This window comes from Botrytis cinerea, chromosome 1 (genome assembly GCF_000143535.2).
Source record: "Botrytis cinerea B05.10 chromosome 1, complete sequence".
Taxonomy (NCBI): Eukaryota; Fungi; Ascomycota; class Leotiomycetes; order Helotiales; family Sclerotiniaceae; genus Botrytis; species Botrytis cinerea.
In genome coordinates, this window is record NC_037310.1 from 2,606,235 (window position 1) to 2,631,335 (window position 25,101).

The 25,101-nt window shown below is 44.5% G+C and overlaps 10 protein-coding genes across 14 annotated transcripts; 4 read left to right on the top strand and 6 right to left on the bottom strand.

Moving 5' to 3' along the window:
• The first annotated feature begins 182 nt into the window (after positions 1 to 182).
• Positions 183 to 839, top strand: BCIN_01g07470 (hypothetical protein). Its single transcript, XM_001561069.2, has one exon. The coding sequence runs from the start codon at positions 291 to 293 to the stop codon at positions 759 to 761; it is 471 nt and encodes a 156-aa protein (XP_001561119.1). The 5' UTR covers positions 183 to 290; the 3' UTR covers positions 762 to 839.
• A 1,166-nt stretch (positions 840 to 2,005) lies between these two features.
• On the bottom strand, positions 2,006 to 2,857 carry BCIN_01g07480 (hypothetical protein). The gene is made up of 2 exons (XM_001561068.2): positions 2,602 to 2,857; positions 2,006 to 2,549 (listed from the first exon to the last, which is right to left on the bottom strand). Exons 1-2 carry the CDS (start codon positions 2,660 to 2,662, stop codon positions 2,170 to 2,172), a joined length of 441 nt encoding a protein of 146 aa, XP_001561118.1. The 5' UTR covers positions 2,663 to 2,857; the 3' UTR covers positions 2,006 to 2,169.
• Positions 2,858 to 2,954: 97 nt separating this feature from the next.
• BCIN_01g07490 (hypothetical protein) lies at positions 2,955 to 4,533 on the top strand. Its single transcript, XM_001561067.2, has 2 exons — positions 2,955 to 3,984; positions 4,036 to 4,533. The coding sequence occupies exons 1-2, from the start codon at positions 3,004 to 3,006 to the stop codon at positions 4,345 to 4,347; spliced, it is 1,293 nt and encodes a 430-aa protein (XP_001561117.1). The 5' UTR covers positions 2,955 to 3,003; the 3' UTR covers positions 4,348 to 4,533.
• A 2,237-nt stretch (positions 4,534 to 6,770) lies between these two features.
• On the bottom strand, positions 6,771 to 8,466 carry BCIN_01g07500 (hypothetical protein). The gene is made up of 2 exons (XM_001561066.2): positions 8,239 to 8,466; positions 6,771 to 8,172 (listed from the first exon to the last, which is right to left on the bottom strand). The coding sequence occupies exons 1-2, from the start codon at positions 8,319 to 8,321 to the stop codon at positions 7,077 to 7,079; spliced, it is 1,179 nt and encodes a 392-aa protein (XP_001561116.1). The 5' UTR covers positions 8,322 to 8,466; the 3' UTR covers positions 6,771 to 7,076.
• Positions 8,467 to 9,782: 1,316 nt separating this feature from the next.
• Bcerj5 lies at positions 9,783 to 11,410 on the bottom strand. The gene is made up of 3 exons (XM_001561065.2): positions 11,192 to 11,410; positions 10,211 to 11,076; positions 9,783 to 10,159 (listed from the first exon to the last, which is right to left on the bottom strand). Exons 1-3 carry the CDS (start codon positions 11,262 to 11,264, stop codon positions 9,917 to 9,919), a joined length of 1,182 nt encoding a protein of 393 aa, XP_001561115.1. The 5' UTR covers positions 11,265 to 11,410; the 3' UTR covers positions 9,783 to 9,916.
• A 184-nt stretch (positions 11,411 to 11,594) lies between these two features.
• On the top strand, positions 11,595 to 14,494 carry BCIN_01g07520 (hypothetical protein). Of its 2 annotated transcripts, XM_024690687.1 has the most exons (3): positions 11,595 to 12,268; positions 12,394 to 13,883; positions 14,039 to 14,494. In XM_024690687.1, exons 2-3 carry the CDS (start codon positions 13,133 to 13,135, stop codon positions 14,047 to 14,049), a joined length of 762 nt encoding a protein of 253 aa, XP_024546456.1. In that variant the 5' UTR covers positions 11,595 to 12,268; positions 12,394 to 13,132; the 3' UTR covers positions 14,050 to 14,494. The 2 variants fall into 2 exon arrangements, with proteins under 2 accessions (XP_024546456.1, XP_024546455.1); XM_024690686.1 differs by having other exon boundaries at positions 12,394 to 14,494.
• Positions 14,495 to 14,737: 243 nt separating this feature from the next.
• On the bottom strand, positions 14,738 to 16,911 carry BCIN_01g07530 (hypothetical protein). The gene is made up of 4 exons (XM_001561063.2): positions 15,844 to 16,911; positions 15,570 to 15,787; positions 15,348 to 15,498; positions 14,738 to 15,278 (listed from the first exon to the last, which is right to left on the bottom strand). The coding sequence occupies exons 1-4, from the start codon at positions 16,740 to 16,742 to the stop codon at positions 14,996 to 14,998; spliced, it is 1,551 nt and encodes a 516-aa protein (XP_001561113.1). The 5' UTR covers positions 16,743 to 16,911; the 3' UTR covers positions 14,738 to 14,995.
• Positions 16,912 to 17,835: 924 nt separating this feature from the next.
• On the top strand, positions 17,836 to 21,535 carry BCIN_01g07540 (hypothetical protein). 2 transcript variants are annotated; one of them, XM_024690689.1, is made up of 2 exons: positions 17,836 to 18,465; positions 18,518 to 21,535. In XM_024690689.1, the coding sequence occupies exon 2, from the start codon at positions 18,590 to 18,592 to the stop codon at positions 21,275 to 21,277; it is 2,688 nt and encodes an 895-aa protein (XP_024546457.1). In that variant the 5' UTR covers positions 17,836 to 18,465; positions 18,518 to 18,589; the 3' UTR covers positions 21,278 to 21,535. The 2 variants fall into 2 exon arrangements, with proteins under 2 accessions (XP_024546457.1, XP_024546458.1); XM_024690688.1 differs by having other exon boundaries at positions 17,836 to 18,463.
• Positions 21,536 to 21,546: 11 nt separating this feature from the next.
• On the bottom strand, positions 21,547 to 23,244 carry BCIN_01g07550 (hypothetical protein). Its single transcript, XM_001561060.2, has 2 exons — positions 22,786 to 23,244; positions 21,547 to 22,675 (listed from the first exon to the last, which is right to left on the bottom strand). Exons 1-2 carry the CDS (start codon positions 22,996 to 22,998, stop codon positions 21,632 to 21,634), a joined length of 1,257 nt encoding a protein of 418 aa, XP_001561110.1. The 5' UTR covers positions 22,999 to 23,244; the 3' UTR covers positions 21,547 to 21,631.
• A 34-nt stretch (positions 23,245 to 23,278) lies between these two features.
• Positions 23,279 to 24,823, bottom strand: BCIN_01g07560 (hypothetical protein). 3 transcript variants are annotated; one of them, XM_024690692.1, is made up of 4 exons: positions 24,621 to 24,823; positions 24,233 to 24,544; positions 23,624 to 24,149; positions 23,279 to 23,572 (listed from the first exon to the last, which is right to left on the bottom strand). In XM_024690692.1, the coding sequence occupies exons 2-3, from the start codon at positions 24,524 to 24,526 to the stop codon at positions 24,141 to 24,143; spliced, it is 303 nt and encodes a 100-aa protein (XP_024546460.1). In that variant the 5' UTR covers positions 24,527 to 24,544; positions 24,621 to 24,823; the 3' UTR covers positions 23,279 to 23,572; positions 23,624 to 24,140. The 3 variants fall into 3 exon arrangements, with proteins under 3 accessions (XP_024546460.1, XP_024546459.1, XP_024546461.1); XM_024690691.1 differs by having other exon boundaries at positions 23,624 to 24,157; XM_024690690.1 differs by having other exon boundaries at positions 23,624 to 24,544.
• Positions 24,824 to 25,101: the final 278 nt, after the last annotated feature.

Sequence of the window (25,101 nt, forward strand, 5' to 3'; positions counted from 1 at the left end):
ATTTAGATCTCGAAAAATTTAGAGGATTCTGGTTGTAAGTTACACCATGAAGAATTAGAAGCTTAGTCTTCTGAGCATCTAAGTCCCGACTTCTAGAATGTAGTGCGAAAGATTAGTAGAGACAAGTTCACAAAGCCATTGTTCTCATAATTCATGAAACCGTTCCCAGCACATCCCGAAACGGGGGATAATCATTTCTTTGATAATTTAGGTAACCTTTCCAATTGCTAACGACATAACGTTGACCTGAAGTTCTATGAGAGAACTCTCAAGATGCTCATCACTCAAACATGACAACTGAACCCAAATCGACACCCTGCGAATTAATCAACACCTACCATCAGACATGTAACCATGTTACAACATCTCTTCATCATGCTACTCGCAACATACCATCCAAATCCTCCGATCCTAAGACATCTGCTTCCTCTGACCAAATCATAACAACCTGTCCGCAAGCGATCCATAACCTATCACTTCCTCCTCCACTAGATCAACAGCAAAAATCTAGCACAACACTTTGTCCCTCGATCCTAGGACGTACAGTCATAAATTCAGGATATGGATGTCCAGATTGCGAGCCAGAGTATCATCAATCAACCGATTATATCACGGCGGGACCAAGTCTTCGGGACAAGAAAGTGCTGGATAAAGAGAAAATAAAGAAGAAGAGATTCGAGTGGTGTATGCTTGCGATTACGGAATGGGAAGCTAAGAAAAAGGCAGCGGGCGGCGAGGGAACATCGGAAGGGCATGGCTGAATATTCCAGGAAGAATAGAAGATGATGAACCGGATTTAATACTTCACAATAAAACCAAATACATCTGCCAAGATCGCAATTTTGAGAAGTTTTAAGACTCTGTAACAGTGCTGTCTCCTTATACGTAGACTTGGATATTTTCAACGACGGAGTGTGCTAGCCCCTCAATAATTAACCGACATCAAACGAACTTATATACCAACTACCGCGAAAGTCTATTCAAAATAATGAAGGACCAACCCGTTTCATATTGTATTTCTGATTTGTCATAATTGTGATAGCTCACAAGCAATCTTGACCTTCTATCCGCGAGGATCTTCAGTTCTAGGCAACGATTTGTTACATACAAGTTTTTGATCTCCCTTTCCATAGCTCCATATCGTTGGTAGGATCGTAGTAGGAAAATCGAAGGCTATGCTAGGCTTGATTACTGGCAAAGGCAGCTGGTCTTAGAAGCCGAGTAGCAACATGGCTTTGATAGTCTAAGTGTTCGGTAGGCAATACCATAAATGGCAGTGATGACTGAGTCGGAGGTCGAGTGGTGAGATGAAGTTGATAATCGAAAAATAATAATAATAATAATAATAAATCAGTAGGTAGTACCATTGGCGGTACTGGGCTTGGGCTTAGATATACAGAGCGATAATTCGAAGGATGGCAAGCCAAATTCAACTCATGGCTAAGCTGAGCCATTTATCTGCTTCGGGATTGCTCGCTTTTCAGGCCACTGTTATGTGACGATGCGCTCGCTGAAGAGAGTCGACCCCGACCTGTGCTGAGGTTGAGCCAAATATTCGCTTGAATTTCCTCGGATTTCGAGATAGCTGATTTTGCAAAGTCTGGTTGTTGCTGTAGTTGGATCTAAGTGGGTGCAGTGGATGAGAATGTGACATATTCTGGAAAGTTGCGCTTAAGATTACACAGGTTCCATATGGCTTCGTCTACAGACTTCAGAAGTGATTCCGGAGGAAGGGTTCTTCGTAGCTGTCCCATCTCGGCGCAAAATTTCTCGATTAAACCATAAAACTTCACAGTGGGGCCTTGCTTCGATGTATTCTTTAAATCAGGAGAAAACGGTGCCAATCATTGAAAATCTCCCACTCCACCTTCTCATCCTCAAATAACAGCAGACTAACAAGATTTTGAACGTCGTTCTTTTCACGTCCAATGGCTAGAAATACTGCCGTGAAAGTTTGATAAATATGTTGAATTTCTGAAATCAATCAGGATTGTTTTCGCGCAAATGAGAACGATATTAGCATCACAAGCACTGATTTCATATGCTGCTGTTTCAATCATGAACCGGAATAACTCAACACTGTAGCAAATATTTGAAAAGAATGACTTGTTCCCTCAAACTATGTATGCTCGAGAAGTTCTCCTCGGTTTGCATCTATTGGATACGCAGTTATCTAGCTCCAACAGGAGCATACCCTTGTTGCGTGTCCCCGAGTCCAACATTTAAGCCCTTTCTTTTATCAACAACTTTTCTCACCGCTGCCCAACCAAGCAAGCCTAAAGTACCAGCAATGAAAGTCAGTACCACAATCTGATCCTTTCTGCTATCTCGTTGAAAGCACGTTGTGAAAACATCTTTCTCCTCGGCCTCTTTACATATTGGTAGTCGCTGAGCGAGACAGAATGCTCGATTACACATAGTACATGTTGCAGCTGGGGCACGAGAGTCGTGCTTCGAGTCTGATTTATCGGATGAAGAGCTCGAATGTGAAGACAATGGAATGATGGTGCTATTCGTAAAGCAGGTACATTTGCAAAAAGACGGCGGTGCTTTAGAAACAATTAGCAAATAGAGAATCAATAACATTGAGCAGGTACCTACAGTCCGCTATTATTGAAACAATCAATGTACACAATAAAAGCAAGAAGTATATGCCCCTCATCTTTGTTATCTAGGGATGTATCAAGCACTTCAAACCCTGGATATTTTGAATTGCTCAAATATTGATGAGATTCCTATTGATAGATGAGAGAAACTCCAATCAAATCATCTAACAATGACACCTCTCGTTGTCACAATTGATTTTCTGGTGAAGTTGTTACTATCATCGTTTTGCGATGCGATGATGCGCTTCCCCGGTTGTAGGTCTAAGTCAAGTGTCTGCACATAATAATCCTAATAAGCTAGTACTCTTAAGGACTAGCTCGTTTTGATCCAAAAAGTTCAAGCTCAAAGAGATATCCAAATAACCTCGTTGGACTTCAAACTACCAATCCACACACAATGCGTCGAATATCGAGAATAGATAGGTCGGTTGACCTCTTACGTACCCGGTCTATATCCCAAAATCCGTTCGCATATCGTTGCTCAGCATGCAGAAACCAGGCTTCTTCATTCTCAACTTCTTTAAGAGGGGCAGACAAAGAATCACTTGGCCAGCGAGTGCGACGAAGTCTATTCAAACAATCCACCGCCACATCTTCAGATCCTTACACCGGGCCTAGTCAATTGTTGGCGAAAGAAGCAGAATCAAAGCTTGAACGAAAAGAGGCAGGACCAAGGGCTGAACGGAAAGAGATAAGAGCAGCTGAGGATGCCGAAGATTATCAGCCGGCAGACAATGGGAAGGAATTGGAAACTATTGGTGGCTATGAGGCTTCTTGGGGCGAGGAGTTGGATGCGCAGTATCCATACAAACTGTTTTTTCCAGAAGAAAAGATCGAAAGTTCTGCAAAAGCGACCGCGGCGTTACATCGTGCTTTAGTCGAAGTTTTCGCCTTGAGACAAGCTGGAAGGCCACTGTGGGAAATTTCTCAGACTCAACCCGGTATTGATCTTACTGAGAATGTACAGATCAATCCTTCGGAATCAGGTGCTATCTTACAATTTCTAGAAAATGGTTCCCTAGAACAGATTATCCAATCACTGGCACCCCCCATGGCAACCTCCAAAAAAGGCAAGCAAAGACGTAAAGCTCGTCTCGCTGCAACATCCTCCATTGATGAGACCTCGGAGAAGACTGCGCCCACAGAATCTGAGGAAGATGTAGCTGCCGACAGGTCGCCCATAGATCCGTTACACCCAGAACCTACACCAAAGATTGACGAGACTGTGAAAAAGGAAAACCCCACCGAGTCGGAAGAAGATGTCGCTGCGGATCGTTCAACCGTGGATCCATTGAAGGACAGCGCTGAAGCACTGGTCGCGTCTTGGGGAAATTCGTGGCTACAAATTTCCCTCGCTGACCCAGCCATTAAATTTGCTGTAGGTCACATCATGAAAACATTTAATGAAGCATTTACTGATAATCTACAGGTTGTTAAGCGCACAATGCAATTAACAGGTCAAAGAATACCCGACCATGCCATCAATCATTCAAATACTGTCGAAAAGCTCTTACAACATCTCATCGCTCCACCCAAACCTCCAACCCTGAATAAAGCCTTGGAAGAAGAAAAGATCCTGTCATTGCCAAATGTCAGTGTTATTGGAAAACGTGTTACACCAATCGATAAAGAACGAAATATTGGAAGGTTGAAGGTCATCAGGCAAGAATTCAAATCTCGAGGGTTATCACAATCTCAAGAAAGTGGATGGACTGGTCGACAGCGTAATAAGGAAATATGACCTGTGTAATTTGTACAGTACTCTATCATGACAAAATGTATTCTTCCACAAGATCATGAGAGAAAATCAGGCACATGTACTATTCTTTGCTGTGCATTGATTACTCTATTCAGACTTTTGCTTCTGGCTCCCTCAGAATGTTTTCTTCAGTCGAGTTTGTAACTGTATAATCTTTTGACTTCGTCATTACTTGCAAATGTGAATTTAATTGATGGGATATAACATCTGAATGGTAAAAAACGAAGGTAGCGGACGGCGAGTGCTCTTGCTACTATCTTCGTGTACACCAAATGCTCTAAGCTTCAATAGGTGTTGTTTATGCCTCGCCGGCCATCGTCACAAACTCCTACCCTACGTTCTGCAGTAGGCGTATCTTTCTCATTGTTCCATACAGTGACACTCTGAATTTCTCAATTTGCAGTGAAGATTTCATCCAGTTCAACTCTTTTTTGCGTGTTGATGTAGGTCCAAGCACAATCATCATCACGAGCAGAATAACAAAGCCTAAGATTGTGTTGCCTGGTTTGTGCATTTCGGAAATGAGGTGATCTGAGGCAGCTAGCGAGCCCCTATGATTTTTCTCTCAAGGGTAATCATAGGTTTTTGTTGCAACGCTCCAGAAATCAAAACTACTCCAGCTCACAGGCCCATCATAAATAGGATAAGGCATATACTTGTTTAAGTGCATACAAGAGTCCTAATGATATCTTGAGAAGCGACAGCCCAGTCCCTGACACTATACTTTGTCTTCCACACTAATACCATCGAGCTTGATTCGACAAGAGCATATTGAGGGCCTAGGTAGTAAACATTCTCAGGTCATACATATTTCGAATTTATGCACTTGTTTCATTCACCAAACACATTACGCGGCACAGTATTCAATGATTCTACTTGCGCTTTTGATTAAGACCTACACGCTAACTCGGTTAAAGATACAACTTTTACCTGGTGACAGGATATAGCAATATGGTTTAGAAACCTAAAGGAAAATTCATGTCATTTCCTCCCCTTCATACTTATCCGAGTTACGTTACGTTACACAGCGGTCTCATATCCTCGTTCGATATTCGTTATCAGCAGTCATAGCGGAGCTTGCTTTGGATATCCAGCTCTTGGAAATGGATTTAGGGGTCCAATTCTTGTAATTCTTTTCTAGTGCCTTAGAGTCGTTTTTTGTGGTATGATTACAGTCTGGTATATGAATACCTCACCTGGTGAATATCATTGCGAAGAAGAAGAGGAAGAAGAATTAATGGTTGAAAAGCAGTTGAGGTACCCCATCATAACATGACTCATCTAAATAATCAATATAAATCCAATCCTATCAGGAATCTAAAAAGCCCATCTATCAAATTCCATCGTCAGAAGACTCCAACCCCAAATCCGAACATCCCCCCCCCCAAAAAACAAACTCGTGTCAATCTTTCACAAAAGAGAAGCTACAAAGTAATTAATATTAAATATACCAAATGGTCAAGCAAAGCTACAAGATACATTCCTTACTACCTACATCCCAGAACACAATCTCGATAAGTAGAAGCTCGACATAAAGAGAAAACAAGATGCAAGTACCATATAATATCACATCATATCGCGTAGTATCGTACCCGCAACACATATGCAAAAAGTGCCAAGTGCAAAACACGAGCCGGATGTTTGTGATCACAAAACGATATAGTCAGTGGGCTTTGGCTTGTGAGGAAGGATATCGAGATCTGGAAGAGGTGGGTAGGGGATACTCTTCATGTAAATCATATGTTCCACTTCGTGAATCAATCCCTAGTCTAGCATGCTGCTACTGTGTTTATAATATGCATCGATCACATCACTATCGTTGCATAACTCAGATCAGCATTATCATATAAACACACATCTCACATCTCACATATCACAGCTAACATCACACCACATCCATCACATCACATCACATCTCACAAAAATCCCCAACCCATCAATATCAAAAAGAAAAAGGACCAATCTGGGGGAAAAATCATAATAATAATAATAACCTGACATTCCCGAAGCCTCAGCACGAATCTCTCCCTCCCTCTCAGAGAAAGAAAAAAGACCCCAGCCAAAACCTTATCAGAAGATACATCATCCCCCATAAAATAAATAATCGAAACACCACAGCCAGCGCCGTATCCTAGCCCGCAAGAAATCTCCTCTCTCTCTCTCAAGAGAGAGAGAGAGAGAGAGAAAAGATCCCAGCAAGACTACTCTTAAGCTCCAATAGTACTGTATTCGACATTGGGGTTGAAGAAAAAAAAGAAGAAAAAAAGATAAGTCGAGGAAATCTTGCCTGTGTGAAGATTTCTAAAATCTTATCTTTTGTGTTTTGTTTTCCCAAAGTGTGTCTGCCAGCCACATATCGATATCCATGATATGATATGACATGACGACGACGTAGAAGTGAAAAATATGTATTTTTTTTTTTTTGGTAAACGAAGTATACACATGCATGTATGTATGCATACCTGAAGAAAAGAAGAAAAATAAAGAATCGAAGTTTTTCCAACGGCGCAAAAGTCTAGCGCAATCTGTGTACTGCGAAAAGTCTAGTCTAAGAGACAAAGGTAAATGCAACAAGAAAGAGAAGTGTAAGAAATGCATGGATGGAGATATCGCTACAATCAGTCGAACCGAATGCTACGAGACGAAAATCTTCGTAAGCAACGCGTCATCCTTTTCTCGGCGCGATATCCTAGGCAATGGTGTGGAGCCCCTTACAATTGCGCAAGCGCAACATCGGCAGCATAAGCCAAAGCAAACGCATCTCTCTTGGCCTTGCGGCAAGGTTGTCCGGGACGTCCGCACCAAGCCTCAGCATTGGCCTCCGCCTCAGCAAGAGCTTCGCGCTTGCATGGTTGACCGGGGCGTCCGCACCAGGCCTCCGCAGTGGGCTCGGCAAGCGCCTCGGCAATAGCTTCAGCAGCACGCTTGACGGCACGGCAAGGTTGTCCGGGGCGTCCGCACCAGGCCTCGGCTTCGGGATCCGCCTCACGCTTCTCCTTGCATGGCTGTCCGGGGCGTCCGCACCATGGCTCAGCAGTACGCTTACATGGTTGACCGGGACGTCCACACCAAGCCTCAGCTTCGGCGAGAGCCTCGCGTTTACATGGTTGCCCGGGGCGTCCGCACCAAGCTTCGGCCTCGGCAAGAGCTTCTCTCTTGCATGGTTGTCCTGGGCGTCCGCACCAGGCCTCAGCATCGCGCTTGCATGGTTGTCCGGGACGTCCACACCAGGCCTCAGCCTCGCGGGCAACGACTTCGGAAACCTCACGGGTCTCGATGTTGAGGGATCTGAGGAACAGATCAGAATCCTCAACGGTCTCGGCAGTAGCCTCGGCAAGATCTCTAGCGAGTCTCTTGGCCTCGAAGCAAGCTCCTCCAACCATGTTGCATCTCTTGATGGCAGCCTCGGAAACATCGGCTTCGGCATCACGTTTGCAGGGTTGTCCTGGGCGTCCACACCATGGCTCGGCGAAAGCCTCAGCGACGGCCTCAGCTGCGCGCTTGTTCTTGCGGCAAGGTTGTCCTGGACGTCCGCACCAAGCTTCGGCCTCGGCCTCTGCGAGAGGAGTACGTTTACATGGTTGTCCGGGGCGTCCACACCAGGCTTCTGGGAGAGCCTCGCGCTTACATGGCTGTCCTGGGCGTCCGCACCATGGCTCAGCATCACGCTTGCATGGCTGTCCGGGACGTCCACACCAAGCTTCGGCTTCTGGGGTACGCTTGCATGGTTGTCCTGGGCGTCCGCACCATGGCTCAGCGACAGGGGCAGCGACGGCGACGGCCTCACGTTTGCATGGTTGACCGGGTCTAGAAGTATAAGTTAGCGATGAGTTCTGTCAAGAAATGCATCAGGGGGAAAGGAAATGATCTTACCTTCCGCACCATGGCTCTGGGACCGCAACAGCGGTGGCAGTAGCAGCCAAGATGGCGAGAGCAATTGCGTTTGTGAACTTCATAATGAATGTAGTTTGAAGTTAATTGGTTTTTTTTTGAGTGAGTGTGGGTGTAAAATCTTAAAGATTGAATATGGGTAAGGAGAAAAGAAGAATCGTATCAAAAGCAACGAAGTTGACGTGATTTATAGATGATTGGATTTTGCACTGTTCAGGATAAACAAGAAGATAAACCGGGAACTCCGTACCTGCGGGCCCAAAGGATCTTTGAAGAGACGTCCTTCTATTGGAGGTTGAAAAGGAAAATTTCCTGTTGTAGGTCTCAATAAGTTTGGAGGCGAGAGAAAAAGGGTGCAGAGACGACAAAGGCTTAGGAAACAATTTCTTTGGAAGATTGATTACCTTATATCCACGTAGTGGGTTCGATATGAGGGCAAGAAAAGTTGCTTCTTAACTCCCTGTACAGAGTTTTCACGGAGTTTGGAGAAGCAATCTTCAATTTGATTGCAAAGTAAGCATGTGATATTCAAAGTTAGAATCGATTGTCATCTCAAGATATGGTGTATTGAGCCGATGATAATTCCATTCGATGTCATGTGTAGATATGCATACCTGAAGGACTGAGGGCAACGCTTCCTAAATTCCCCGCCAGATTTACTCTCCTTGCAGAAAATTTCTTCTATATCAAAAGACTCTTCTGACACTAACAGAGAACCTATTCAAAATTTCAAAGACCGCTTCAGATTCTGTGAGGATATAATAAAGAGCATATATCCCGTGACTTTAATGGGAAGAAGAAGTATTCTATTGAGTACTCTATTGAGATCTTATTGAACACCCCTTTCGTACTCGCTTAAAAAGATCAAAAAAAGGCAACACGGATTTTTTCATTCATCCCATCACCCCATCTAATGAACTGACATATATCAACAGAAAGCAAATACGAACTAAAGGGATTCTTAGACCAAAGATGAAGCTAGAAGACATCAAGAACATTCTAGAATGGGCTTATTACTAGAGCTGCAGGAGTTTGTTTGTTGCATAGTAGACTAACTGCTTTCTTTACTAGAGTGCATTCAAGCCAAAAAGGCAAACATGAAGACAAACATGAGGAAAATATACGATATTCTTTGATAATAGGAGGTTGACCAGTAAAACCATAATAACAACTCTGAAAATGCCGAATAAATTGCGACAAAACTAAGGGGGGCTAAGAGACGGCCTAGTCACGCTGAAAGTTTCGATCGGGACGAGAAGACAAGATATCAAGTTCCAGAATTGGACTTGGCTAGACCTATGGGCTTTTGTGAATTGCGTATGGAATATTTTGGAGTGAAAGAGTTATGGTTAAATTTGTACAATGCTTCAAAAAAGCCAAACGGACTGTAGCCACCGACTCACTTGGCGTCTCCTTACTGCAAAGGTAAAATGTTGAGATGTTCAAATGCCGAGGATCATGCCCCAGGGGTAATTGCAATCATCAATATGAAAACAGGAAAAGGTATGCATTCAAAACAAAAGCCATGTGATGGGATATTCAAAACCAGCCATTGACTTCAGGGCTGCGGAGCTAATTGCCTCTTAAATTGAAATCTGATCAAACTTTTTTCTAAGCTACAAATATTTTGTTACATCATCTACCCAATATGTTACTATGCTCAACGACCATTCTTCTTATTTCTCCTTGTTGCTTTACCATTGCCGTTGATAGCAGTGGTCTTAACCTTTTCAAGAACTTCAAAATCATCAGCACCGGAACTGCTAGATGCTTCTTCAACCTCTTCATATTCTTCCTCGACTGGAGTTTTGTTCAAGACACGACCAATAGTTTTGTTGAAAGCGAAGATTGGTAAGCGGAAAAGAGCAGTTTCTCTCATGGAAGGGGCAGGCAGCTCGTCAAGCTAAATTGTAAGTTAGTAAGATGTTTTGAAATAAATTAAGGAGTGACTTACATCAAGCAAGAATTCTTGGGTTTTGCCATCCTCGTCAGGTTGTTCCAAGTAAACATTATTGGCAGAATCAACCACGAGAATTTTGCCATTTTCGGCAACGACCCTCTTCTTTGGTCCAGTAATAGTGGTTGGAGTTCCGGGTGCTGATGCCTTAGCCTTCTTGACTTTCTTGTCAGTCTTGTCAGTCTTGGAGAATTTCTCTTGTCTGCGTCGCTCCTTTCGGTTCATTGGTTGCATAGGATCGGCATCACCATCGGTATCGGTTCCAGGTGTAGAGACTCCATCAAGACCAGGGATATTGAGGTTGGAATTTCCACCCCATGCAGCATTTCTTGCAAATGTGATGTATCTTTCAACGAACTCGCGCTGTCTTTTCCAACTCAAATAGAGGGCGAGATAATGGCCTCCACCGCCAACAAAGATGAAGAGGCCTACAAGCACTGAGCCAAAACCAGGACGGAATCGAGCATAGTAATATCCAGTGCCCTTCCACTTTGGGAATCCATTCTTCAGAAAGTGGTCATAACGTGCGCGACCTTCTCCCAAAAGAATCTTGTTTATAAGACCCAAACGTGTAAATCGATCGCTGGCTTGTTGGTAATGTGCCTTGATTTCAGCTTGCGAAGGACCCTTTGAGACATTGGCCCCAGACTTCTTGTTCTTAGACTTTTCGCCCTTTCCTGTAGATTTATCGGCAACGAATTGAGCCTTGACCTTATCAGGATGTTGAGTACGGGACTTCTTTTTGTACGCAGCTCTGATTTCCTCTTGGTTGGCCGATGGTTTAATATCGAGGAGATCGTAAAATGTAACCTCGGGGCCGTCATGGGTAGCAACTTCGTTCTGCAGACGAAAGATTTCTTGATCTATAATTTGCCATGAGCTGATTGATACATTCAAAGTGTGCAAGACGTAGTTCAGGTGAGGAATTGGGCCGAAATTGACAAATATCAATGGGGTGGGCTATATAAGCCAACTCACCTTCTTTACTCCATGCCGCAACAAAGGCCAAAAGACAGGCCAATATGGCGAAGGTATAGAAAGAACCTCTCATCTTGGCTGAATTAAGAAAAAGCTGGGAGTATCAATTCGAAGAAGCACACCGACGATGTGGCCCTTCTGCTATTAATACTTTCTTCTTTCTTCCTTTCTCACTTTACCGGAACGTTCTCCTGGTGAATGGAATTATATAAAGATGACAGCGAGATTTTTAGGATACTGCCAAGGATGGCCGCTTAGTGGAATTCTGGACCTGGGGGTAGACTCGGTGTGTACCTAGTATGTAAATGCCCTCTGCTTAGTCATTCACCTTGCAACAATTCCATAGGTTGGCCGATGGAGGATTCTCATGGTTGCGCGGAGTTGTGCATTTTGTGCATTTTATGTATTTTATGCACTCCATGTGTAAAATACATGAATCCCAAGGCCCCATGCCTTGCTGTCTCCAATTGTTCATTGGATCGTCCTGGGATAGCTTCATGCATCATGCAAGTACACGCTTTTCCCATCCGCACGCTTCTCTCTTCATCCTTCCCACCCTCCCATCTCTCTCTCTGCCCTTCCAAGTTCTCCATCGGTGTTTTGGGGGCGCCGATTTACCCAAAGCTTCACCGCAACCCATATTAAATCGGTGCTACGGATCCCACCTGGAACTTTTCATTCATCTTCTTTCCTCCCCCCCTCCCTTCCTCCCTTCCTTTTCCTTCTCCAACTCTTGATCTGCTTCTTTTCTAGAAGATCTTTCACAGGACGTTTGAAGACAGAACTTCTCGAATCTGCATGTGTTTCAGATCCCTTATTTAACCCCCCTGGCTGAGCGCCCGGACTCTTCCTCTATTGAGGCTTTTTAAAATTCCTAATCTTCCTCCCCCGGCAGCTCTTGCTGGGGATCGATCTCTCACAGAGGGTGTAAGGGGCCAATCGTTCGTTTGTTTCCTCAAGGGATAAATTAATCACGAAACTTACAATCTCGACGCAGCTACAGTCGAGTTCATCTATCTATAAAAATCTATCCGTTAGATCTTCAATCGCTTTTACACTCCCGTACGCAACTCATTCGTAAGTCTTTTCCATCATGACCAATTGGTATCCATTCCTTCATTCGTGCCTTCTACTTGGCTTGCATCCATTATCTCCTGCCTATTTGATGACGAATGCTGACCAGAACTTTTTTATATTGACAGATCTCTTAAACAAAGGCACTTCAAGGGGGAACTTATTTTCAAACGTCTCACCAAACCTTCTTTCTTTACAAACCCATTGCAGATACAAGAATCTTGAACAATTCTTCAGCGATTCATAAAGTAGCCCTCTACATTTATAAAAATTTCTTCAAACGTTTGGATTCTTCTCACCAACAGACACAATGTCTCGGATCAACATCCCCTTCGACGTTATTACGTCTCGATTCAACCTGTCCGACAGATTTTCCGGTGTGCGATCACAATCTTTATCTACCAGATTTGCCAATCTGAAGCCTGTCAACGAGTTCTTCGACTTCAAACGCCTCTCCAAACCGGCAAACTTTGGTGAAGTTCAGTCCAGAGTTAACTATAACCTTGGACACTTCGCCAGCAACTACTTTGCATTATTCATTATGCTTAGTATTTACAGCTTGCTCACCAATCTCCTACTCTTATTCGATATCATTCTCGCTGTAGGAGGAATGTGGGCTATCGGAAAGCTCGAGGGACAAGATTTGAACGTTGCCGGTTTCCAAGCTACATCCTCGCAACTTTACACCGGTCTCTTAATTGTCGCAGTTCCTCTTGGAATCATTGCGTCACCATTCACAACACTTCTCTGGCTCATTGGAGCAAGTGGAGTCAGCATTATAGGACATGCCTCATTCATGGACAAACCAATCGATGAGGCTTTTTCCGGGGAGGCGGTCTAGACGGTCGGCCGCAATCTCCCAAATCTATGCCCCAATGGGGAAGACCACCAGGGGCGAAGGGGAGCAGGAGGAGGAGGCAGTGGGAGCAGGATCAAGGTCATTGGCAACAGTCGCGTGTCGAGGAGCTTGATAGCGAGGGTGATACAGATACACAAGGCGTTGGGTTACATCTGGGCGAGAAACGATTTGCAAGCGATCCACTTCATTTCACGGGTATAGATATTTCTTCAAACACAAGGCCTAGGCGAGGTTATTCTTACGATGAGGCCGAGAGATCTTCCGAGTCCGATTCTGAAGACTCCGACTATCATGATGGTGGTGACAAACAATTAGCTTTGCGAGGGGATAGCGAGGAAGCAATAGTACAAGGTGCTCTAGCTCGTATTCGACGTGCTCAAGAAAAGGGTAGACAAGATGTGAAGCTCACACAAGAAGAGCTTGATGCCTTGGAACGCCGACGAATTCGTATGCAAGCTGCTGCTGCCGCGAAAGCTGCCAAGAAAGGAAGCAGTGGAAGTGGAGCTGAAAAGAAACGACGAAGCGATCGAAAAACTGTTGATATTGCATCTCTCATGGACCCGAAGCCAGCTAGTGATCCAAAGAAAAGAAAGTCGAAAAGAAAATCTGGTAGTTCTTCACACAGTGCTGCCGCGGGACCTGGAATCCTTGTTGATGGACCAGATGGACCTTCGTATACTCCAATAGGTGGTTACCATCCTTCGGACAGAGGCACATCTCGTTCTCGTTCATCAGCACGTCATGGCCATTCACCCCCAGGTACGAGTCGACATTTCTCTGACGGCATGCGTCCTACTTCCCATAACAACAGTCCTCGTCGTTCCTTACCCGAAGAAGAAAGCTGGCATTCCACCAATAGCAAACGGACTTCTCTTTCTTCTCAATACCATGTTGCTGATCCCTTTGATTACCAGGTTACCGCTGATCAGCCACCACCCGTCCCGCAACAGTACGCACAATCATCTTCTGGTCGTCACAATTATTCCGGTCCTGCCGACATTTCTTATACTTCCGTTCGACGCAGTTTACCACAAGGCTATGCTGCTACCGATAGGATCCCTTCTGATTCATCCCTCAGATATCGAACTTCTCCGAGGGGAGAAAGAGAAGTCATCACTATTCCTGATAGTAGTGAAGAATCCGATTCAGCCGATGAGCTAGCGAATGAAGTACAAGTTTTTCCGGAGGAACGAGAACGAGTAGTTTCTAGGAGACCTGCACCTGTGAGTGGGGGTGGGAGTGGAAGCGGGAGAAGAAAAGGCAAAGGAAGATAAAAATATGGGAATCTCGTTTATGGAGCTGTTCAATAACTAGACTTTAACTCTTTGCTCTTCAATGAATTATTTCTTGCCAAAATTGTGCTCTTTTTATCTGATTTGTGATTTTGTGGGTTGTGTATGGTATGGTTTCAAGGCAGTTTGTTGGTGATGGGATTATGCATACATATACCACCTACCTAGATGATGCCCGCATCTTCGGAGTTGATTGAAGACAATAGAAATACTCGAATCTCTAACTATTATGACGCATGAATTATAATGCATTTTTGTGATGGATAAGTAGATGGCATACAGAATGGAAGATGGATGAGGGGATTAATAGGCAAAGTCTCTTGAGCAAGATATTGTATTGTGTGTTGTGTATTGTGTTGTATTGTATTATATTGCAATTATATTTGTATTGATTGGCGTGAATTAGTGTCGAGAAGTGGGAATTATTGTGCGTGCCTATTACCTATTACCTATTCCATAATTTTGCACTATTCATTTCCCTCCCTCTCTCTCTCTCTCTTTCAAGATTCCCTCAAGCGAATTCCCCTTCCCCTCTCTCTCCCACCAAAACCAACCCAACCCAACCCAATCAAACACACCCTACTGAAAACTCATACCCAACACAGCACCCACATCCCCACCCCTCTTATGCAAATCCAAAATCATCTGACCGAACAGCCCATTCGCCCAGCTAAACCACTGACGCGTCCACTGGTGCTGATCAAACGAATTGATCGATTCGTGGATCAGACCTAGGCCGTCGGTGCTGCTGACGATTTCTTTGAGGGTGCTGTAGATTTCGGTTGGTGAGGAGGTGGTCAGGATGCGGATTATGCTGGCCATGGGCCAGGCGTTGCCGGGTCCGACGTGTGGGCCGCCGACGCTGGTGTGGGGTGTTAGTGAGCGGAAAGGGGAAAGAGGAAAGGGGGAGGGGAGAGGGGAGAGAACTCACGCGTTGATAACGGGACCGCGCATGAAGTAGGGGTTGTCTTTTGAGAGGATGAATTTGCGGGTGTTTTGGTAGATTGTGTCGTTTACGCTTAGGTAACCGAGGAAAGGAGCTGCAAGGAGAGAGGGAATATTGGCGTCGTCCATGCGGTTTGCTGGTGTTTGGTTTGGTTAGATAATTGATGGGTCTTGGTTTGAGGGGTTGAGACGCGGACGAGTGACTTACCAGAACCGAATCCATCGACCTCGTAGGCGTATACTTTTCCGTAGACGGGATCATTTACAATACCGTATTTGGTGATGGAGGCTCGGATGCTGCTTGCGAAAGTGTGCATGTGGTCTGAGAGCTCTTTTTGGCCGGAGATTTGGGCCATGATTTTACTGCACGATTCGAGGTAGCGGGAGAACATCATGTTTGCTGGGATGAATAGTTGATAGATGGTTCTGTGGTAATATGGTAAGCTTTTGTGACATCTGTGGTTTCTGGAGACAATACTCACGCATCGTCACTGGGTCTGAATGCAGATCGGATCAGTCCAGTGCCTTCTTGAACAGGATTTCCAGCTCCAGTGTTACTCAGTGTCTCGGTTGAACTGGTTGTTTCTCGTTGCCATGTATATGGGCTTGTGTTCACACTGCCATTTGCAGAATATGTTCCGATCAAAAGCCCTTCCGTTGTGGAAATGATGGTCTCGATAGCATTAACCCAATTGAATTTTTGGAAAAACGTGATATCACCCGTAGCATCGTAGTAGTCGCTTGAGATTTCTAAGAATGCAGCCAAAGAGTCTAATTCATATTTACACTCAAAGACAACACTGGTGGGTTCGGCGGGGGTGAAGTTGTCTGGGGTTGGTTGGTTTTGTTGTGGTGCAATTCCACTTTCGACGGGTGCTTGGAAGGAATTGCAGTATGGCGCTTCGAGAATGTATCGAGCTTGAAGATTGATGACACCTCGATAGAGACTTGCAAGGGAATCTTGAGACGAATCATTTGTCAATAATGGCAAGTAGCTCTGCATCTGGTTTGCCGAATCTCGTAGCCACATAGCATCGATGTCTCCAGTAATCAAGAATGTCAATTCTTCTTCCGCGTTGTCTGCTGCATAGCCTCTCCACTTCACAGCTGTATCGAGAGAATTGGGAAATGAGTTTTGGAATATGCGGTAGAGATCAGGGTCCGCAATCACCGACTCCATATCGCTTATGGTTTTCTCTACAATTGAGGAGTTGAAAGTCCGACATGCGGGTTCCGGTCTCATCCATGATAATGCATATCTTCCGCTGCTAAGAGGTGGATGTTGTGTGAGGGAATATTGAGAGTAATCTGGACATTGTGCTTGAACTGTAGAGAGCAAGAATGTAGCCGCAACGGCGACATTGTTAGACAAGACTTTCATGATAGTATCGGCACTCTGAACCTTTGGTTTGAATGGATGGCCTAGACTTGGAAGGAATTGAAAGAAAATTGATGCACTTATTCCCTACAGTAATAAGTGCCTGTGAATCTTTAACCCAAGCAACCTCCGAGGGGATATGATCGTATATACATGTAATAATAAGTCTGGCCAACATCGGTTAATCAGGTACCAGATGTATTGAGTTGTTTACCCCGCGATCTCCTCTCAATTCACCACACAACCATGCCGGTGTAAAAAGTATTCACTGGCGCGTGAGATCATTATGCTTTTGTGAAGCTCCATGCGTGACTCAAAAGAGGAAGGTGTAAAGTATACGACCGGACGATTCGTTGCAAATTCATCGATTCGTCCATACCCTTGTCAGGGCAGATGCGGACCCAAGGTCATTTGCTATCCATCGGATAATGGCATAAGAGACTGACTACTGAGCAGTGAACACCTTGTTTGCACAACTGCACTTGCTTGTTGTCATATTGTGGTGCTCTTAGTCAAAAGGTTGTGATCTGCGAGAGTTTGCGGGGTTGTGCTTCCTTGGCGTACGAGCAGACTTCGCGGTACATCTGCCCGAGCCGAGATGTTGGCGAATGGTGTGGTCTAATTCCCGAGAAAGTCCCGATTGATATTTTGGATTTTTATTATTAATTTGTACCTACCTTAGTTGAAAGCATCTGGCATTGAGAGTGTGAGGTGGTGTCTCAGGACTGTGATAGGACGATATCTACTGTATATGTGGTTACGCTTTCACGACAGTGGTCTGTACAGTGAAGGAAAGCATTGATGGCTGCGGAAAAGAGACAGCGGTGTCTACAGCTATCCTAGTTTATACTAACAAGTTGCACTCCTTTACAGGAACCGTTCATTATGGATGGGTGCTTGTATGCGTATCTTCATTGTCATTGCCATTGCCATGAGAGATCTAGTGGGAGCTGGTGTTGTCTGTCTGCATCGTTGTATGGGTGCACCGGGCGGTAGACGGCTTCTATTGAGTCGCATTGTCGGTAGCGTAGAACAGAACAGGGATTATTTTAACTGCATACTTCTTCGAAACCTACCAAGTAGCTCCAAGTATCTAGTATCTGTCTATTGATTTTCTATTTGCACGAAAAGACAACTCTCACACATTTTCATTTTCATTTTCATTTCCAATTACCTCTCTTTACTGATTGTTTTATGTATACATCTTGATGGAGTGATTGACTAGACTGAGGAAATTTATGCTTCGCGACTTTATATGCTCACGCGTAGTGGGGTTGATATATCAAAAAGATCTCGAGCTTATTGGCATATGATTTTGACTAACATCGAATATGCGGGCAAGATACAACATTCGCAATTGCGGTTTCCACCTTGGGCGCCGGTTGGTGCCCTTGCGTGTACCATCAAGAATGGTTTCAACACAGGCGGAGCCCGTCAGCGGAAACCAGCGATTGAAGCATGAGAGACTCGCCAACAAAATCGAGCAAAACCTGAAGCGTAAGAAGTTCGTCCAATCGAACGATTGGGTCGATGAGACACCAGCTGGACAGAGAAAGATTTTAAAGCCTTTTGATGACGAATTCCACAACACCTACTTGCCCAATGTCGTCGAATCTTCCTGGTATAGCTTTTGGGAGGAGCAGGGACTTTTTAAACCACAAATAGAGAACGATGGCAGTCTTAAAACAAAAGGAAAATATGTTATTGCTATGCCACCACCCAATGTGTGAGCTGATATATGTATTGTTCATATGGCTATCTGCTAACACCAGTCGCAGGTTACGGGCAGATTACACATTGGGCATGCCCTAGCAGTCTCATTACAAGATACTCTTACCAGATTACATCGTATGCAAGGTCACTCAGCACTCTATATTCCTGGCTGCGACCATGCAGGCATTGCGACTCAAGCTGTCGTCGAGAAGCAGCTCGCCAAACACCCGAAAGATGGAAAGTCTAGAAAGCAGGATTTTACAAGGGATGAATTTGTACAGCTGTGTGAAGACTGGAAGGAAGTTTATCAAGAAGCGATAATCAAAACGATACGCAGGCTGGGTATCTCTCCAGACTGGGACCGTATTGCCTACACAAGGAGCGAGCCATTTTCCAAAGCGGTCAATGAGAGTTTCGTGCGGTTTTTTGAAGAAGGCCTCATCTACCGAGCGAATAAGCTTGTACATTGGTCATGTAGCCTCTCTACATCTATATCGACGCTTGAAGTTGATCAAAAGGAGCTTCAAGGAAGTACCAAACTTAGTGTGCCAGGTTATGACAAAAAGATCGAATTTGGAACATTGACATATTTCAAGTATCCAATTGAAGGGTCTGATGAGACCATTGAAGTTGCAACAACGAGACCAGAGACAATGCTGGGTGATACTGGTATTGCCGTCCATCCTCAGGACGATCGATACAAGGATTTCATCGGGAAGACCGCACAACACCCGTTTATCCCCGATAGAAAGTTAAAGATTGTCGCTGATGAATATGTTGACAAAGAATTCGGAACTGGCGCTGTCAAACTAACACCTGCTCATGATCATAATGATTTCGATTTAGGCAAAAAGCACAATCTGCCATTCATCAACATTTTGAACAAAGACGGTACTCTCAATAGCAATGCTGGTCCTTTTACTGGAGAGAAGAGATTCAATGCGAGATATGGTGTTATCAATGAACTCAAGAAACTCGGCCTCTACACGAAACAAGAGCCTAATAAGATGGTTGTACCGATTTGCAGCCGATCGGGGGATATTATTGAGCCGTTCCTGATACCTCAATGGTGGATGAGAACAAAATCATTGTCGAAAGCTGCAACGGAAGCAGTTGAAAATGGCGAAATCATTATCCAACCAAAAACACAAAAGGACCTATTCTTGGAGCGATTGCAAGACCCCGAGGACTGGTGTCTGTCGAGACAACTATGGTGGGGACATCGAATACCAGTCTGGGCAGTCAGTATCGAGGGTGAGGACTGTGGAAACAATGCTGACGATGAGCACTGGGTGTGTGGCCGGACAGAACGCGAAGCTCAGGAAAAGGCAGAGCAAAAGTTTCCTGGCAAGAAAGTGACACTCAGGCAAGATGATGATGTGTTAGATACCTGGTTCAGCTCCGCACTTTGGCCTTTTGCCACCCTTGGATGGCCAGAAAAGACGTCAGATCTCGAAAATTATTTTCCGACTACGACTTTGGAGACAGGTTGGGATATCATGCCAGTCTGGGTCAGTCGTATGATCATGTTCTCTCTGAGATTGACCGGAAAGGTGCCTTTTACTGAAGTCTTCTGTCATGGTTTGGTACGCGATAATGAAGGCCGGAAAATGTCAAAGTCTCTTGGCAACGTTATCGACCCGATAGATATCCTTGACGGAATTAGCCTAGAAGATTTGCATCAAAAGTTGCTCCATGGTAATTTGCCTCAGAATGAAGTCAAGAGTGCCATCAAGTACCAAAAGAAGGCCTTCCCACAAGGTATTCCGAAATTTGGAGCTGATGTTTTGCGGTTCTCGCTCATAAGCCAAACTCAATTATCTGGTAGCGATATGAAAATCGATATGAGAACGATGACTGGCTCCTCTAGATTCTGTAACAAGATCTATCAGGCCACAAAATATGTCCTTGGAAAGCTTGGTAGTGATTTCGTTCCTCGAGAGAGCAGTGCTTTAACAGGAATTGAGAGCCTACCAGAGCGATGGATCTTAACAAAAATGAACACAGCTGTGAAACAAATTAATCAGGCACTGGAAGAGCGTAGGTTCGGACTATCGACTAAGATTAGTCAACGGTACTTGTACGATGAGCTGTTCGATATCTACATTGAGAACTCAAAATCGATCATTTCAAATGGCACACCGGAAGAAGCTCGTTCAGCTATGGATACACTGTATACCACAATTGAATATGGCTTGCGACTTCTATCTCCATTTATGCCCTTCTTGACTGAAGAACTCTGGCAGCGGCTACCACGCAGACCAAACGACAACACATCTTCAATCACAATCGCTGAATATCCGAAGTATGAGCCATCCTTTCATGACACGAAATCTGAGGTGGCTTATGAGCTTGTCCTAGGCTGCTCTAAAGGTATTCGTTCACTGTTAGAAGACTATGCTGTTAAGGACGAAGGCGTGGTTCATATCTCCTGCCTTAATCAAATGTCATACGATACTGTGTCGGCGCAACTCCCCACGATCCAATCACTCTGCGCAATCCGTCGCAAAACACCAGTGAAGATCAGTGTTGCGAAGGCTGGAGAAACCAAACCTACTGGCTGTGCAGTTTTCCCTGTTTCAGCTGATGCAAATGTTTATCTTGAAGTCAAGAATCGCATACAAGATGCTGCGAAGGAGGCTGACAAGTTCAGAGTGAAGATAGATGAAGCAAGAAAAGAACAAGTTGATGTGCATGCCATCAAAGCAGAGCTAAGCAAAGGTTCTGATACTATTCAATTTTACGAGAACCGGGAGCGAGATATTGACGCAAAGATACAAGCATTACAAGAGACCGTAGAGATGTTTGAAAATATGAAGTTTTAGGCTTTGTGGCCCTGCTGGCTGACAGCATGACCTAAAGTACTACCTCATAACAGCATCTTACCAAGCTAGGATGCACAAAGAATTCGGATGGAGAAACTTGAGGTGGCCGGGGAGCTACAATAACCAAGTGGCCGCACTTTCACTAGAGCATAGTATGAGGGGCTGATGTTCGCCGTATGTTGGAGATGTAGAGCTCTCTGAACTCTCTACTCTTAATCAATGTGAAATTAATAACTCACTTCTTGAAACGCGATGTGATTTGTGATAAATGCAATAGATTACTTAATATTTTCATACTTTTTAATAATATGCGCGCCAAATGTGCTCTAATATTCACATACCCTCTTCAAGATTCTATTTACTATCCACTAATGACTTAAAGGCTTGTAATAGATCATCTCTCAAATCTTCCCACCCCTCAATTCCTACACTGACCCGTAACAATTTCTGATCAATAGTCGCGTCTGACATTGCCCTCCACTCAATCAAACTCTCCACACCACCCAAACTCGTAGCATGATGGAACAAGTCCAACTTGGCGGGTAGCTTCTTTGCAAACCCCACTTCTTTTAAAATGATGGAAAACACAGGTCCAAATCCATTTGGCATCTGCTTCAATAGCCACCCATCCTTGATATCCTCCTCTTGCAAACTTGCATGCTCAATTTTAAGCACCGTCTTCCTCACCACCTCAGTTTCAGGATCATTAGACTTCAAAGCCTTGTCTAACCACGAAACGAGATTCTGCGCCGAGGCCGATTGATGCTTGACGCGAATTTCCAGCGTTCGAACGCTGCGGATGCCGAGCCATCCCTCCATCGATCCCATCACATTCCCCAGCACCACTCGCTCGTTCTGTAGCCCCTGGAACCAACCATCTGCAACGTGTTTGGGGTTCACAGTGAGGATACCGCAGAGCATATCGGAATGTCCTCCGATGTACTTGGTGCCGCTGTGCATGACGATGTCTGCACCCCAGAGAAACGGATCCAGCAGAGGCGGCGGCGCAAACGTCGCATCGACGGATAGGAACGCACCGCGAGAGTGCGCTTTCTCGGCAAAAGCAGCGAGATTGTAGGCGGTGCCATAGGGATTGAGCGGGGTCTCCACGTGGATGATGTCCCCGGGATGGAGATCCTCGGCGGGACAATCGAGAGGCAGTTTCTGGAGCCCGGTCAGTTTGGTGTGCACGTTTATGACGCCGTGACAGCCGTGGTAGCCTTCGCCGATGGAAATGCGTTTGGGGTTGAGATAGACGAGCGCGGCGTGGAAGGCGGAGAGACCGGATGTGTATGTGAGGGTGGGGCCTTTGAGGATGCTGCTCAGGATTGCTTCGAAGCGGGTGGTGGTGGGGGCGCTCATGCGGGAATAGATGTGTCCATCTTGTGGTGCTTGGGACTGTCAAGTGGTGTTATTAGTGGTGAGGTTTGGGAAAGGGAGGGAGGGGTGAGATGGGTAGATCATGTGATTGAAGTTTGAAGTGTTTGGATAGACTGCGGGGTACTTACATCTTGTTCACTTACTGGAACGAGGTCGTCTGGGTTATTACTGTAGCGGAAAGTGGTGGATACGTGCAGAGGTGGTGCAACATCTTGGCCTTTGTTAAGGAAATCGTCGGCGTGAACAGTTTGGGAAGAGAGTGATAATGCAGAGAGTCCTTGATCGGGGGTGTGATCTTGAAGATCCTGTTGACCATTTAGACCGGGCTGAGAGGTTGCCATGTTTTTTGGGTCTTGTAAATGTCCTTGAAGTCTTTACTTTCTGTTTGTGTAGGTATGTAAGATAGTTTGGTTTGAACAAGTGTAATGTGATTCGAGAGACTCGAACGATTGTTTGTAACGATGAAGATTTATTATTGTTGGATATCTCTAGTGTCAAGTCGATGAAGTAAAAAAACTGGAGCTTTGAAATGAAATAACCGCTCCCGCTTGCAGACTTATTAAATCATATAGCCAGTTATCAGAATCAAGAATGAATATTCTGAACAAAGTATTTACGGATTGACAAATAATTACATATGTATCTATAGTTGCAATACTCAGTAACAGATACCACGGCGTAAACCATGAGCTTTTTGCAGCTAAAAGTCACCATCCTTTCTCTGTACGCCCTTTACATTAACAATCACAATGGCGCAATTCACACCCTTGACAGTGACAATCACATTATCGATGCTCCACAATTCGTTGCTTCAGACCTGGGTATCGCTAAGACTAAAGTTCCCCTTTTGATTCTAATGCTACATACATTGCACAAGTTCGAGGGAACGATGAACTTCCAGAAAGGGTCGAGAAGCTTAAGATTTAGCTTTTTGAGATTTTAACCATACAGTAGTTTGAAGCTCACCTGGAATACAAATAGGGTATTTGATGATAAGAAAGAGCAAAATGCTCAATTCATATTCGTCACAGTTGCAGCTTGCAGTTTCTCTACAAACAGCTCCATTTCTTTCCCCATAATCTTCTTGTCCTTGCACCGTTCTGCAGTATCGAAACTTACCAAAACCGCTTTACCTTGCGATATCAAAATCTTATTCTTGTCTAGAGAACCATGTATAATCCCCAATTTGTGTAATTGTCTGATGAGGGTCTGGCAAAGAGAGAGGTCGGCAATTGTAGCTCTTCTGCCTTCAACATTTTCCGTTAGTAAACCTATCACGCGTCCACCCTCAGTTATATACCCAAGAAACTTGGGGATGAGGATCTTGCGATTATGCAGCCAAGAATATACTTGGATTTCGGCAATGTAGTTTGTTTCCCAGTAGAAGTTGGCTACTTTCGCAATGACTGGTTTGTCGAAGGCTGGGGAGGATACCAAATGCACATTTGGCTCTAATTTTCGAATGAAATTGAGTGAGAGATAGTCAATATGACTTATTGGCTTAGCAAACCATGAGCTATCAATTGTAGGAAGGGCAGCTTTAAAGGCTTCGATCACAGTTGGAAATCCACCTACTAGAGCAACTCGGGCCAGATTCCAACTTTCAGCATCTCCTTCGGATGGAAATGGAGGTAATTTCTTTAAGAGAAGAGAAGGGAAGCAGAGATCCCTTGCGAGATACGTCCCAGGATCGATTGTAATATATTTGAAACGTTTTCCATCCACTAGAATCCGGAAGTAACTAGGTAGAATGTTCTCGATATCGATATCTTGGTTCAGTATTTCGATTCGAGGATGAGACATTGGCAACGGCCAATGTCCATGGTGTGATGAAACGATGATGTCTCGTACTGCGATGGATTCGATCATAATCCTGTTTGCCAACAACTGTTACCGTTTAACATTGAGTCTTCGACCAATGTTTCCTTCTGATGGCTTCATATACTTCAATTTCAATGCTTACCTAGGCAGTAGAAACAATCCTACGATGCATCGACCTGTTAATTGACATGAAAGGAATTGCCTTGCCACAAAACTATGGATTGGTGTGTTGGTGGAACTGTACCTCCTGCCTTGTGCTTGGGCGACCATATGAGAAATGGAAGATATGTCATATACTTGCACATGTATGATGCACAAGGCAAATTGTCATTATTGTAGATGGTCGGTCTGATGTTTGAAGTTTCGATATCATGTATTGTCAAATTGTGGAGACGGCGCTAGTCCCCGATTGATGGAGAAGTTATGATTTGTAAGCACTTCACCAATCTCAATATCTAATTTGCTATGCAACCAACAACATCGTAACAAACTCAAGCACCATCAAAATCCATATCCTGAGACCATTGATCAAATCCTCAGTAGTGCTGGGTTCGTTTCATGACAGTGTTGGTTTGATTCTATTTCTGTACAACAGCCTCGCCACATCGGGTTGTTGGCCCTCG

Coding starts and splice junctions, on each gene's coding strand:
- BCIN_01g07560 (XM_024690690.1), bottom strand. CDS start 24,526: ATGATCGAATCCATCGCAGTACGAGACATCATCGTTTCATCACACCAT.
- BCIN_01g07520 (XM_024690686.1), top strand. CDS start 13,133: ATGCCCCAATGGGGAAGACCACCAGGGGCGAAGGGGAGCAGGAGGAGG.
- BCIN_01g07530 (XM_001561063.2), bottom strand. CDS start 16,742: ATGAAAGTCTTGTCTAACAATGTCGCCGTTGCGGCTACATTCTTGCTC. Junction 15,788..15,843: donor TTCAGACCCAGTGACGATGC/GTGAGTATTGTC, acceptor ATATTACCACAG/AACCATCTATCAACTATTCA. Junction 15,499..15,569: donor GGTCGATGGATTCGGTTCTG/GTAAGTCACTCG, acceptor ACCAAACACCAG/CAAACCGCATGGACGACGCC.
- Bcerj5 (XM_001561065.2), bottom strand. CDS start 11,264: ATGAGAGGTTCTTTCTATACCTTCGCCATATTGGCCTGTCTTTTGGCC. Junction 11,077..11,191: donor TGCGGCATGGAGTAAAGAAG/GTGAGTTGGCTT, acceptor GGCAAATTATAG/ATCAAGAAATCTTTCGTCTG. Junction 10,160..10,210: donor CCCAAGAATTCTTGCTTGAT/GTAAGTCACTCC, acceptor CTTACAATTTAG/CTTGACGAGCTGCCTGCCCC.
- BCIN_01g07500 (XM_001561066.2), bottom strand. CDS start 8,321: ATGAAGTTCACAAACGCAATTGCTCTCGCCATCTTGGCTGCTACTGCC. Junction 8,173..8,238: donor CCAGAGCCATGGTGCGGAAG/GTAAGATCATTT, acceptor TTATACTTCTAG/ACCCGGTCAACCATGCAAAC.
- BCIN_01g07480 (XM_001561068.2), bottom strand. CDS start 2,662: ATGAGGGGCATATACTTCTTGCTTTTATTGTGTACATTGATTGTTTCA. Junction 2,550..2,601: donor TGTTTCAATAATAGCGGACT/GTAGGTACCTGC, acceptor TTGTTTCTAAAG/CACCGCCGTCTTTTTGCAAA.
- BCIN_01g07470 (XM_001561069.2), top strand. CDS start 291: ATGACAACTGAACCCAAATCGACACCCTGCGAATTAATCAACACCTAC.
- BCIN_01g07540 (XM_024690688.1), top strand. CDS start 18,071: ATGCGGGCAAGATACAACATTCGCAATTGCGGTTTCCACCTTGGGCGC. Junction 18,464..18,517: donor TTGCTATGCCACCACCCAAT/GTGTGAGCTGAT, acceptor CACCAGTCGCAG/GTTACGGGCAGATTACACAT.
- BCIN_01g07550 (XM_001561060.2), bottom strand. CDS start 22,998: ATGGCAACCTCTCAGCCCGGTCTAAATGGTCAACAGGATCTTCAAGAT. Junction 22,676..22,785: donor TTCCAGTAAGTGAACAAGAT/GTAAGTACCCCG, acceptor ACCACTTGACAG/TCCCAAGCACCACAAGATGG.
- BCIN_01g07490 (XM_001561067.2), top strand. CDS start 3,004: ATGCGTCGAATATCGAGAATAGATAGGTCGGTTGACCTCTTACGTACC. Junction 3,985..4,035: donor ACCCAGCCATTAAATTTGCT/GTAGGTCACATC, acceptor GATAATCTACAG/GTTGTTAAGCGCACAATGCA.